Consider the following 13324-nt stretch of genomic DNA (forward strand, 5'->3'; position numbering starts at 1 on the left):
ATTAAGAACAATGTTGGGAATAAGTCTTTAAATCTGTCTCTCCAAAGCCCGTATATTCCCAGCCTTGATAGCTCTCACATTACACGAGATGACATTTCTCTCCATATTGTATTATAATTAATAGGCTACTGCAAGACTTTACCAGCTCCTACTTAATAGCATTTCAGTGCTGGGAAGCAGTCATCAGGTAATCTGGCCATGATCTACTGTATCCTTTCTAAACACAGGTTCTAGCTGCCAAGAATGTCACCATAAAAAGATTTCAATCAATACCACTCAGCTCCTACTTTCAAACGCTCCAGGCCTAGGAAGAGAAGAAGAAAAAAAATAAAAACCAGTACCCTCAAAACGAACAGCAAACTGGCAAATGCATCGAGGACGCAGATTGAAGTGAGCAGATGGGAATTCATTATGGCCCGATCTTGCTCTCTCTTTTATACTTTAGTAACTTTATACTTTGGAAAAGGTCTCGCCAAGCGCATGGAGACCATGTGCATGGAGGGGGTTAAACCCATGCAGATCTCTCCATTCTCAAGCTGCGCTCTTGTTGCCAAACAACATTTCAATTGTGATTGGTACAAACAGTTGGGTTTCAATGGCAATCTGTCACATAGGTTTAAGCCCAGTTTTTACTGATGCAACCCGCAGCTTGTGGGGTGGTTGCTGGCTTTGTTATTTATTGGGAGAGAAAGAAAGGAAGCAAAATGGATTGGTGGGGCTTTTTTCTTGTCCAGTGGGCAGCTCAAGGTCATGCTCTGGAGCTGGCTTCTACAATTATTTTCCATACAGTGAAATGAATAAATCTGGAATAAAAATGAAACCCAAAATTGAAGCACAGCACCTGCATCTCCACATACCACTTTCTGAAGAAGCGGAGAAGGTCGTATGCAATCTGATCCCTTGCAGGGCTTTGGCGCTCTCCAAGAGCAAAGGTTATCCAGCAAAACCTGTAAACACCTCCACCTCTAAACTAAAGCAGAACTGATGCTTAAAACCAAATGGAAGCCAGCGGTTCAGCAAATTAGCAAATAAGATGTCAACAAGAGAAGAACAGTCAAGGCTCGGATCCTGATGCAGCTGAAGTAGTTGGAGTAGTTCCATTAAATTCAATGGAGCTAAGAGGATTAATGCTGGCCAAGGATCTGGCTCCTAGAGTTTTCCCAGCTGCAAGTCTTAGTTTAGGCTGTTGCCAAGAGGTTAACACTGTGATAATAGAATGAGAAAGTATTTATATATCTCTATATACCTATATTTAAAGAACACTTTGCTACGAGTACTTTTGTCATTTTAAAATCCATAGTTTTAAAACAAAATTATATCAGAAGAGCAGCAGAACCTCTTGAGTAAACTACAGACTCTCTCACCCACTCCTAGGCCACTTACTGTCCTAGAAGCAAGTTTAAATGTTATTTCTAAATGTTATTTCTTAAAACATAGGGTGCAACTAAGTAAGTAAGGCTCCCGAGGGTCTCTAAGAAGCCGGTGAGTCACCACACAGGCATGGAGTAACAGCAAATCAACAATTCTAAAAAAGGTGCTTCATAAGTTAAGGAAAATAAAAAAATACGAAGCCTCAGACTTACCACAGAAGGCCCTCAGACTTATGAAACTAGACTGTTGTAACGTGGTACAGTGTTAAGACGTACAATTCATTTTTCCATTTTTATTATTATTGGGGTTTTTTTACATTCTAAAAGGGCGATACACACTGAACCCAGGAAAACAGCTCACCCTAGACAGCGATTCTGAAAGGAATATTGACTTTGATTCACGCTCCTAAATCCCTAACAGGTTTGCTTTCAAAAGAATTGTTTGTTCTGCAGAATAAAGTCCCCTCCAACAGCCACTGAACCCCCACATCGTACGTACACATTCAAAAAAGGCTCTCTGGAGTGTTCCTACCTATTTGTCTGATATCATAAATGAGTGGCATCTCATTGGGACGTAAAGCACCTAGCAGGGTTGAGCGATAGCCCAAATCAGAACACGACGTACAGCTGCTCGAGACAGACACCGACTGCCTTTCCATTCCCCCAGAAAGCGAGGCGGGTCGCTCACCACCAAGTGACGGCAACAACAAACCCCTCTTTTATCCCTTTCCATTCTTAAGCTGGGCAGAACAAATGAGGTTGGGTCCACAAAAAAAAAAAAAAGAAAAAAGAAAAAAAAGGGTTAATAATAATAATTAAAAAACAGCAACAACAACAACAGCAACAACAACAAAATAGGCGTCTCAATGTCTGAGGAAAAGGAGGATTGTAAGTGCAGTATTTCTTCATGTGCAGTTCTACTTCATACGAGTCCCCTTTGGATGAGAAGGCCTAGTGGAATGTGTGCTCCCCTCGAACTATGTGCGACGAGAACTCATAGCGGTCCTGGCTTCGGTAGCCACAGATGTTGCACTCTAGTGGGTCCCGGTAGCCGTGGCAGCCCATGTGGATGGTGTACATGACATGGTCCAGGAAAAGGACGCGACAGTGCTCACACTTGAAAGCCCTAATCTGCTCCCCTTCTCCATTGATGACCTTGTAGATATCCTTTAAAGAGCCCTTAGAAGCTTTTGTGGCATCCAAAGCCTTGGCGTCCTCCTTCATATAAGCCGGGCTTGGCTTCCTCTTGGGATTTAAGGCAGAGTTTCCTTGGTAGGACTGGCGGTCTTCGTGGCTGCTCTCTGAGTCAGTAGAATCCAGGCAGCTATTGCTGGGGGAGCCCTCTCTATCCTGGGTTCGACTCTTTGGTCTGATGAGGGAGATCGGGCCATCCATGTTGTTCTCGTGACTGTCAGCTGTTTCCCTGCTAATGGGCCTTTCTATCCTGTTGGGATGATAGACCTGAGCGTAAGCTGAGCTGATGACCGGGGCCACCTCCGCAATTGTGCTTGGTGTGTGCTGCATCAGGGGGTGAAGTGCCTCAGCTCCAAGGTAGGTGATTGCATTGTTGATGGCTTGGTCCATCATGTGAGACTGCATCAGCTCAGCCTCCTTCTCATACGTTAGGTTCATATCAAAGGGAATATCTGGATAGCCAAATCTCATGAGCTTTTCACCTAAGGGACAAAAGCAAATGAATGAGAAAAATCAACATAATCACTCCAAGGTTTACCTATAAAAGGGGTGGGGAGGGACAGACTGCCCCTGATTTGGGGTGAAATTAATTTCAGAGTCCAAAGTTAGGCTCCTTCTACTTGTTTACTGACCTCCTACAAAGCTTTTCTCCTGAGATGGGTAAAACAGCAACCTCAGCAGCAGCTTTTTTTTTTTTATTCCGGGTGAAGCATGCAGCTGCAGCGACATCCAGACTGATACCAAACCTTCCACTGGACCTGACTGTGCTCCAAGTTAGGAAATACATGTTAACTGGTAGAAAATGGGATTGAACCACTGAGATCAATGAAGCTCTGCTGATTTAGACCATTAGACTCATTCCCAGAATTAAGAGGCAGTACCACGTCCTCCACATTCCAGGGTCCCTCGTATGTACCTTACAACAGTGAGAAACCAAAGCAGCAGGTACAGGGGGCTGGTAGAGAGTCACCTTTAGAGCCACAATAAATAAACCCTTCAATAAAATAACTGCACGCAGCCACAGAATGGACAACTGCCAGGGGCACTGAGGGTGACCATGGCCTTCAGGCTATAACATCTCTGTAATTCATCTCAAAAAATAAAACTCTACCCCAATGTTTCAAACAGAGAATGAAAGATCCCCCCCAGTGTCTATTTAGGGAAGAAAACACAAACAACTGCAGGTATAGCTTAGTTCCAGTTAGTGAAAGGCAAAAGAAACTTTTCTTGACACAGGACAAATAAGTACAAATTAATGATGAAGTTGGCTGATTGATCACTGCGTGAATCCAAATTCACATCCTCAAAACCTTTTTAAATCAATGGCATCACAGATAGGTGAAACCAGAACCACACACTAGTAAAACCATGCTAGTCACAGGGCTCACTGCGTATCGCAGCTCTCATTTGAAGTTAATAATTTATCAGGACTGACATCAGGGCTCGGCTCAGCACCACGGCTTCTCCAAGAACTGCTTTAGAGGGCCAGCACAAGTTCATGTAACAACTCTCCTTTTGCATTAGTAAAGGTTATATGTATATAGCTATAAGATATAAGATACACAGGCTATCGTGTGTTCACACACACAAATATTAGCTCACTGTTAACAGTTCTGAACCTGATTTTACAAAGTCTGAAAAAGAATTATGGTTGATTTTCACTGTCTGTGTTACTTTTCACTGCCTTGGTACATAAACCCACACTTTTCTTCAATACTGAAGACAAATAAATTCATAGAATCATAGAACCAAAGAATGCTTTGAGTTGGAAGAAACCTTAAAGCCCATCCAGTCCCACCCTCTGCCATGGGCAGAGACACCTCCCACTGGACCAGGGGCTCCAAGCCCCATCCAACCTGGCCTTGAACCCCTCCAGGGATGGGGCAGCCACCACTGCCCTGGGCAACCTGGGCCAGGACTTCCCTACCCTCACAGCAAAACATTTCTCCCCAAGATCTCATCTCAATCTCCCCTCTTTCAGCTTCAAACCGTTCCTCCCTCATCCTGTCCCTGCCCTCCCTGATCAAAAGCCCCTCCCCAGCTTTCCTGGAGCCCCCTTCAGCACTGGAAGCTGCTCTAAGGTCTCCTCGGAACCTTCTCTTCTCCAGGCTGAATAACCTCAACTCTCTCAGCCTGGCCTCATACAGGAGGTGCTCCAGCTCTCAGTTCATCTTTGTGGCCTCCTTTGGACTCACGGTAACAGATCCATGTCCTTCCCGTGCAGAGGACTCCAGAACTGAACGCAAAAGTCAAATTGAATTTGAAGAGTCACTACATACAGCTGGTTCGGCTATTCAAGAATTAAACAATTCAAGAATCTTCTATCACCTTTTGCCAAAACTGTTTGGAACAAAATGTGTATAAACCACCATAAGAAAGGAACAGAACTCTAATCCCAAATCTCTTCCAAATAGCATCAGTACATTTCAACATAGTTATCACTCAGCATTTTATTTTGGACTATAATAATTCACTCTGCTTAGGGTGGCATATCTTAAAGTGATGCATAAAGAGAGAAATAACTTTATATTACCCATGAAACAATCCGGATATCCTCGGAGATGATGCATCACTTCGGTTAGCAAGGTAATTAAATGTACACCTAGAGTGAAGCATGTGAATATTCCTGCTCTCTTCAGCAGTTCTGCTCACACGCTTCCCATTAGACACAACGCTCACATACCTCACTATGTTTCCCTACAGCCCGCTGTGTTATGCTTACAGCTTACCGAAAGAAAAAATAATGTAGGAAACTGTTCCTTTGTTACACATTAGACATTTGGAGAAAATAGGGAAGGAAGAAGCAAACTACCACAGTGATGGTGTTTGTAATCTAACACGACCTGAGGATGATCTTTGCTACTACATATCCCCTTTTCAGTGTTTCTGCTGCGGGCTGGGTGTTTGTCTGTCTGTCTGTGGCAGCTGTCCTGGCACTGCTAGGATGGACAACTCTGTAACGGCAGGTGGTTTACTTGGAGTGCCTCCTTCCCAGGTGGGCCAAAGTGGGACTGGAGAAGAGTTCCACAAGGCACACAGTGTCTTTGGCACAGTGGGAAGGAAGAAATCATGGAATCATAGAATGGTTTGGGTTGGAAGGGACCTCAAAGCCCATCCACTCCCAACCCCTGCCATGGGCAGGGACACCTCCCACTGGATCAGGGGCTCCAAGCCCCATCCAGCCTGGCCTTGAACCCCTCCAGGGATGGGGCAGCCACCACTGCTCTGGGCAGCCTGGGCCAGGGCCTCCCCACCCTCATAGCAAAACATTTCTTCCAAGTATCTCATCTAAATCTGCCCTCTTCCAGCTCCCCTCCTTGTTTTGGGACACAGGATAATATTACAGGGAGTAGAAATAACGATAGAATACCTCCATCATCCTTCACTTTCATAATTATCAGAAAGGAAGGGGAGGGAATCATACATTCTATATGTGGCTTAGTCCATTTTTAGGGTAACTTCACAGAGGTGACTTTGCTTTTTTTTTCATGTCTGCATATTTATACATTACGAACTTGTTCCAAAGATGTCAGAGCCTTTGCAATGTGATGTGACACAGAAAAGTAAAATAAATTACAACATGGGGTGGAGGGGGCATAAAACAGTACTCAGAAAAAAACATTAACAAACCAGTTCAAGATGGTTTTCTATTTTAATTCCTCTTTAGTCAAATCTGTACTTAAAACTAAATAGTTATGTTCATAATTTTGAATTTTCAAGCTGAGATACTATCTATTTTTGCCCTACACTGGTGAACTATAAGAAGCTTTTACCATTGTGGTCATCTTATTGTATGACACTCAAAAAGCCCTCAAAGCTGGTATCTAAAGCTAGCCCAAAGCTCACCAACACAGTTGTCCTGTGATACCTGTAGTCCATCTCCTCGAATATCTAAAGAAACTGCAAAGCTTGACACTTGGGAGACAGCTGCAATAAATCCTGGGAAAGTAGTTCCAGAAATCACCGCTGGGTAAACTTCTTCCTGACCCCCATTAACTAGAAGTTGACTCTAACTTTGAAGCTGGTTGATCTTCGTTCTGAGATGCCTGTGTGTTTCTACTTCTTGCAGTAACAACTGTGGTCTTATCGTAAGCCTCATAAACGTCTCCTTTTGTATCCTGCCAGTTCTTAACCTCAGTGATGCCCTGTGAGAGTGAGCATCACGTTCAGACCGAAAATATGTTAATTGCCTTCATGCGATCAACTTGGAGATGGTTTCTTTCCATTTCACTGGTGTCGGCTTCTCCCTTCATTGAGGAGAGGCAAAACCAAGTACTTGGACTCTTGCATATCATAAGCTAAGCTTTCTGCCTCCACTATTTCAACAGGTTTGTTAAGACTAGCACCTCAATAGCAGATGTATAACCAAGTCTCACACTCAGAAATTAATTCTATTTGCTGCGTGCAATAGAATCTTCCTTTCCTCCTCAAACTTCAGCCAGAGAGAGGCTGTGGTCCGTAACCAAGGTCCCTTGGAGATTACTGATCAGAAAGAGCAGTAAAGCATTGATAGATGTAGCATGCAAAGATTTCAGCTTATGCTTACGTGACCTTCTCATAAACACCATTAAGTTGTTTTGGACAGTTGCCACACTTGCAGTACGCACACAAAAATTTCCTGCAAGCTAGAGAACCATTACCAGTTCTTCCTGATAGAGTTGAACCATATTTCACCGGGGTGAAAACGGGAAGAAAAGTAAGGTCATGTAGAAAAAAAGAAAAGTAGCAAAGCAGAGACTGCTGTTTCTCAATTCAAACACTCTAATGCCATGAGAGATCAGAAAAGGCAGAAAGATAAGTTACAGTAAATATGAAAGAGGACTCTTTCTCCTCAGAGCTGGATCTGGATAAAAAGCTGCATGTCACATCAAACACTGAATTGGTAGCCCTAGAAAAACAGAATACTAAAATAACCTGTTACACCTATAGAAGAAATAGGTTTATCTATCTACAAGTAATACAGCCAACTGAAGAGAATAATGATCTGCTACTACCTGTACAATCATAGAATCACAGAATAGTCTGGGTTGGAAGGGACCTTAAAGATCAGGCCCAACCCCCCTGACATGGGCAGGGACACCTCCTGCTGGAGCAGCTTCATCCAAAAAACTGGCCTCGAACCCCTCCAGGGATGGGGCACCCACAACTTCTCTGGGCAACCTGGGCCCCACCCTCACAGGGAAACATTTCTTCCTAAGATATCATCTCAACCTCCTCTCTTGCAGCTTCAAACCGTTGCTCCTTGTCCTGTCCCTGCCCTCCCTGATCCAGAGCCCCTCTCCAGCTTTCCTGGAGCCCCTTTCAGCACTGGAAGCTGCTGTAAAGTCTCCCTGTAGCCTCCTCTTCTCCAGGCTGAACAACCCCAACTCTCAGCCTGTCCTCATAGCAGAGATGCTCCAACCCTCTGATCACCTTCATGGCCTCCTCTGGACCCGTTCCAACACATCCACATCCTTCCTATGCCGAGGACTCCAGGCAAGGACTTACAATCAGTAAACTTGTCTTGGTAGGCAAAAAGGCCATATGGTCAAATGCATGCGAGTGGACATATAAAATAACCTTCCTGGTCTAAAAAAAGAGATCATAATCTAAAGCTTCCAAACCCAGTGTGATTGTATACCATCCAAAAAGTGTGTTGGCTCAGTTGTGAGGTGTAGTTATGAATAAAGCACGCTGCTTGGAGAGGGATGGGTACAGGCATGGGCACACCAGGATGTCAGGGAAAGGAGGAAGGTCTCCAGCCCTCTCACATAAAATCTCTAGCCCCTGCAAAGATAAACTCTGACAAGTACTGCAAACACTACTCTGACTGAGCCTGTGGGCAACCTGGGTGGAAATAGAGTGAGAGGTATGAATTGCCTTTCTTCCTTTTGTAGGAGACCGTAGAGTTTCTGAGGCCCAGACGCAGCAGTTGAAGCTCAGCATGGTTAACTGCCGCGGTAGATCACAACATGCAAGAACACACAGCGCTTGCTGAGACAACACCGGGGAACCTGCTTTGATAGGGCCATGTGTACACTCTCATAAAGCTGTATTTGGTTTGTCAGTAGAGAGTTCTGCTCCCACTTCCACCCTCTTCAACCCCAACTGTTGTCACAGCAGTAAATTAAAACAGTGTATAAAGCTTCTAGTTCTTATCAGCTATACAATAATTCAGCCAGACCACTCAAAGACAACAGTTTAACAATTAAGCTTTTGTCTCAGAAGGGCTAATAACAATATAAGGAAACACGGATGCCTCCCAGCATCCCTCCCTGTGGGTCAGATTGTTCCTGACCTAACCTTGGCTCAGCACTGATATTCCGGAATGGTCAGACGACAGCGAGCAGCCAGGTCAGTGTGTCAGAGCCCCCCAGGTGAGCTGCTGTGCTGCTCCCCCCCTGCTATTCAAAACCACGGGGGTTAGATTTAAACCACCCTCTGCAGCAATTTAACATATCCATCTGAAACTGCATTTAGCTGAGTGGCAATGACTTTTCTTAATGGCTCTGTTAATTGCTTACAGTCTCTATCTCCTCCAGAAGTGTCCTCAATGTAGGTGAATGAGTATGTGACACCCTTAGAATGCGCAGAGCTGTCCTTCCAGGGAGTGAGTGCGGAAAACGTGCGTTACATGACTTTGGAGTCTAGCAGCACTTACCCCAAATAATTTGCTGTCCCATCTCCCCTGCTAAGAAGTTTAGCACTGCCCCAGTAGTAGTGAAGCTTTCAGGTACAGCTCAAACCAAGTAAAATTCCCAATACCGTCTCCTGTTGGAAGCTGAGCAATTTAAAGATGTCAGGACCCAGAGCAAAACATAAATTCTGGGCCCAGGATTTTATATTTGGTAACTAAAAGTCACCCCATGCTGGTTTATATTCACGTGTGAATTGGTTTGTGTGCAGAAACGTGCTCTTGCAGCAAGCACTTCTTCCAACAGAAATGATGCGATTTTACCTCCTCGTGCTGGAATTATCAGAGCACTTGTTGTCAGCTCTCAAGGATTTAAGATAATTACATGTCTTGAGATACTTGTGTTTTTCTTAACATGCACACGTATGCAGACAGATAATTATACAAGAGTCTTAATTTTTATTTGCTGGGGCAAGTAGAAGGAAGAATGACAACTCTAAATGTCAACAGGGACAGAGAAAAGGTAAAAAAAACCCAAAACAGTCTAAGGCACAGTAAAGAGCTTAAGATTTTTCTAAACCATTTTCTAAACCACTTTCTAAACCATTGCCACCAACTGGTGGCATCATTTTCACGATTGTGAGGACCTCGATTTTGAAACCTCTGCATTGGTAAAAGTAATTCAGTAATTTTCATGATTTCTTAAAATCATAGAATGGTTTGGGTTGGAAAGGGCTGCAAAGATAATCCAGTTCCAACTCCTCTCAATTGCTTGCTGTGATTTATCCACCTCCACTATTGTCCCCTCCCCATCACAACCAAATTCTGAGTGTGCTGCTTGTCCTCTTGGCTGTTACAAATAACAAATAACCTATACCTACACACTAAAAATAATAAAAGGCGTATTTCAAGCTTACCCACAAACTTCTGTGGGGTGGAGCTTTTACGCTTTCCCATGTTGCTTGTCAGCTTCTCTATAACAGCAGGTCTCTCAAAAGGCACCAGAGAAATATTGTTGTCCATCACAGGCTCTTGTTCCTTACAATCTTCCATAGGAGGTACTACATAAAACCAAAAAATTGGATCAGACAAGTCTGGTCTACACTTCACAGACAACACAAAGCAGTCAAGCCCTGCTGAGCGCAACACGTGCAACACAAAATAAAGCGAGGGGCAAGAACACACTGGGTATCAATGAGGACAGCGTTCACCTTTGAGCAGAGCCACACTGACAAAACGCCTCAGTCTGGGACCATCTTATTTAGCAGAAGCCCAGCTTTAAGCTTTTATTAGAAGATTTATTTTGTTCCGGATACTCAAGATCCCCAGTGCGGAGGAGATGCTTTTGCAAACTCACTCTGTAAATGACATTTTCTTTATTCGCCCTTCAACACGGTCACCTGTTGCCCACGTAACTTGGCAGTTATCCTTCTTTGTGTACTCCCTCTTCAGCTTATCGTATGGCATGCTTACCATTCTTATTTTCTTTCCCCCCTAATCTCAATGACTAATAAACATACAAGGCATTGATGACTTGTGTTTCCTGGGCCCGGCTGTGCATTCCCCAAAACAAATGCTTCTGGAATGAAGGATCTGTTTGTTAAAGTGCGTTTCCTCTTCCTATAGGCGAGACTGAAAAATCAACACACGCTGTACTGGAATTACAGGATTAATAGCACATGGAATCTCCCTTCAGAACCAGTTGCAGAAACTATCCATTGTTTGATTAATATTTTATCCCTTCCAATGGAGACCAAACAACTGGTGAATGCAGGTGTTCTGTGCCTGTCCTCCCACTTTCTGGGATCAGCAGGGAGCATCCCTGAGCTTAACCATGTTAGGGGAATGCTCATACACCACCTTTGAGACAACAACAAGAAATTAATGACTCCACCTTGACTTATTCACACTCTTTGTTGCATGTTGGATTAGGGAATGAGGAGCAAAAGTGTAGTGACCGGATTACACAGGGTTTTATGTCATAAATAAAACATAGCCGACCACTAAATACCTTCAGAGTTCCCTGGTTGTGTTGAGCATCCTCTTACAAACACCAAGAAGCGTGGTACCACATTGCAGATCAGGCTCAGAGAGTCCAAGTCACTTGCAATATATGTCAAAAATGTGATTCCATGTGTAGCTCTTCCCACTGCTCCATTGCCATGGATTTAATATGTGGCTTGACTGTCCCACATTCACCTTCATAAGGTAGCAAGAGAAACCTGAGCCACTAGTCCATGCACTAAAGGGATGGTGGAGGTGTAAAAAAAAATAGAGGAGAAGAAAGGATGGCAGAAAAATAGAAACTGCGATGATCTTGTCAAGAGTTCCAACGATTCGTAAACTGTGAGCAACCCACTGCATTCTCTGTGTTAGAGAAACCTTCCAGAAAAGTCCCGGGTGGTACTGCAGGGGCGGCAGAGGAGGGCTGAAACCAACATCTCCTGCGAGTCCTCCTCTGGTCTCTCATCGCAGCAGACTTTCGTGTAGCAGATACCGTGGGACTGAGCCATAAGCAAACACCACCAGCCTACTTCCCTCCCACCTAACTTTACTACCTTCAGGATCCTAATACGGAATAATCACTGCCCTGTTTTTAAACAAGCAGCTGTTTCCTAGCACATCATACATGAAAAATGGAGTGATAAAAGCCTTGTCTTTGCCTTCTTTGTAGTAAGGAAGAGCAAATACCAGGCAATTACAAAACAAAGTATCTGCTCAGGTGAGCTTCTCAATTCAGACATTCATAATAAGAAAACATGGCAATTTATTCATTTGATTCCATTTGTGCCTCTGCAGCTAAGGAAAGCCGAGTACTTTGAGGCTTAGAGCCTACCATATGCTATAAAGTGATTTATGCTGCTGCTTTTTTATTTGTACAGGATGCTCCCCCTGAGAAACACAATGGTTTCTCATTTACAAGGCGGCTCCTGCTGGCATCAGTGAAAGAGAGGAAGAAAAAAAAGCATAAATATGAAATGAATCTAATGTTGCAACAAAACGAGATGCAGTGTTCGAGTGACCTAATTAATGCTCGGTGTGGACTGGGAGGTCTGGAATGCTTTAATAGCCATGGCTGTATTTTCAAGGTGATTTAAACACTGTGTTAGCTCCGGAGCTCTCTGCACTAGGAGGACTCAAGCAGAACTGAAGAGGTTGGGAAGAAGGGAAAGACAACGTCTGTTGATTTTGAACGGGAACTGGTGTCCACCAGTCCCTTTGGCTGACCAAAAAATTACGTGTGTGGCACACGCGCACACTCTGTGTAAAACCCTGGGTCAGATTTGCACTCTTCAAGAGTTGCCAGGTGTTTGCATGCAGGACACAAGGCTGGTGGCAAGGACCTCGGGAGCTGCAAAGGGTTCAACATCCCTCCTAGGAAGCCTCCCTAAAGGAATGCTGGCTTTGGTGGACCACACCTGCCCACAAAATGAGCTGAAACCCACCTTATTACTTCCACGGCCATCTGATTTAGCCCCAAATGTAGTGAAATGTGTCTTCTATTATAACAATTAAGTAATATTTAAATAACTCTAATGCTGGGCATATTGCGTGTAAAATTTCCTAGACGGAATTTGAAACCTTTCTTCCATGAAAAGTGAATAGTGCTAAAAAAGACATCTGCTCTTCTCCAAGTCAGGCAAAAATTCTGCTTGCACTCCTTTTAGAAGTAAAATCATCACCAACAAAAGCATTTTCTTTTCTACCTTTCACGCTGCAATGCCTTGTTCCCACCTCAGAACTCAACTCTTCAATCCAGGACATGGCTCTTTCGCAACAGAATCACTGAATAACACCAATATTTGGGTTAGGAAGGGAATAAGGTACTGGAATGTGTTTTGTTAGGTAGATTTCTGAGAAGGGAGAGATGGAAAGAGCCTCATTTCTGAACCCATTTAAACCACATGGAAAATCAGACCAAATAGGTGAGACACCACATTTTAAAACCCCAAAGAGTTAAGCTAAAGATCACATTGTGAATTCCAGATATGTTCATTTTCATTGCAATTTAAAAATGTACAAATAAAAAGCAAATATCCCAGCCTGCACTTTTTTTTTTGAGGAAAAAGAAAATAAAAAAGAGGACACCCCCCCCCCCCAAATCACACACAAGCAGCAGTTTCCACAAATCAGCTGCTCCATGGTA

At 43.7% G+C, this 13324-nt stretch overlaps 1 protein-coding gene across 10 annotated transcripts in view; it reads right to left on the reverse strand.

The window, feature by feature from the left end:
• Window positions 1-1648: 1648 nt before the first annotated feature.
• The window catches only part of IKZF2 (IKAROS family zinc finger 2), a 124088-nt gene continuing 112412 nt past the window's right edge, over window positions 1649-13324 (reverse strand). For all 10 annotated transcript variants that reach the window (XM_069860606.1, XM_069860609.1, XM_069860607.1 and 7 more), the window contains 2 exons: window positions 10095-10238; window positions 1649-3046 (listed from right to left, as the gene is read on the reverse strand). In XM_069860606.1, the coding sequence (XP_069716707.1) occupies window positions 2322-3046; window positions 10095-10238 (869 nt within the window). In that variant the 3' untranslated portion in view covers window positions 1649-2321. The remainder of the gene's footprint in view (window positions 3047-10094; window positions 10239-13324) is intronic.

The sequence above is a fragment of the Phaenicophaeus curvirostris genome, chromosome 7 (genome assembly GCF_032191515.1).
Source record: "Phaenicophaeus curvirostris isolate KB17595 chromosome 7, BPBGC_Pcur_1.0, whole genome shotgun sequence".
NCBI classification, from domain to species: Eukaryota; Metazoa; Chordata; class Aves; order Cuculiformes; family Cuculidae; genus Phaenicophaeus; species Phaenicophaeus curvirostris.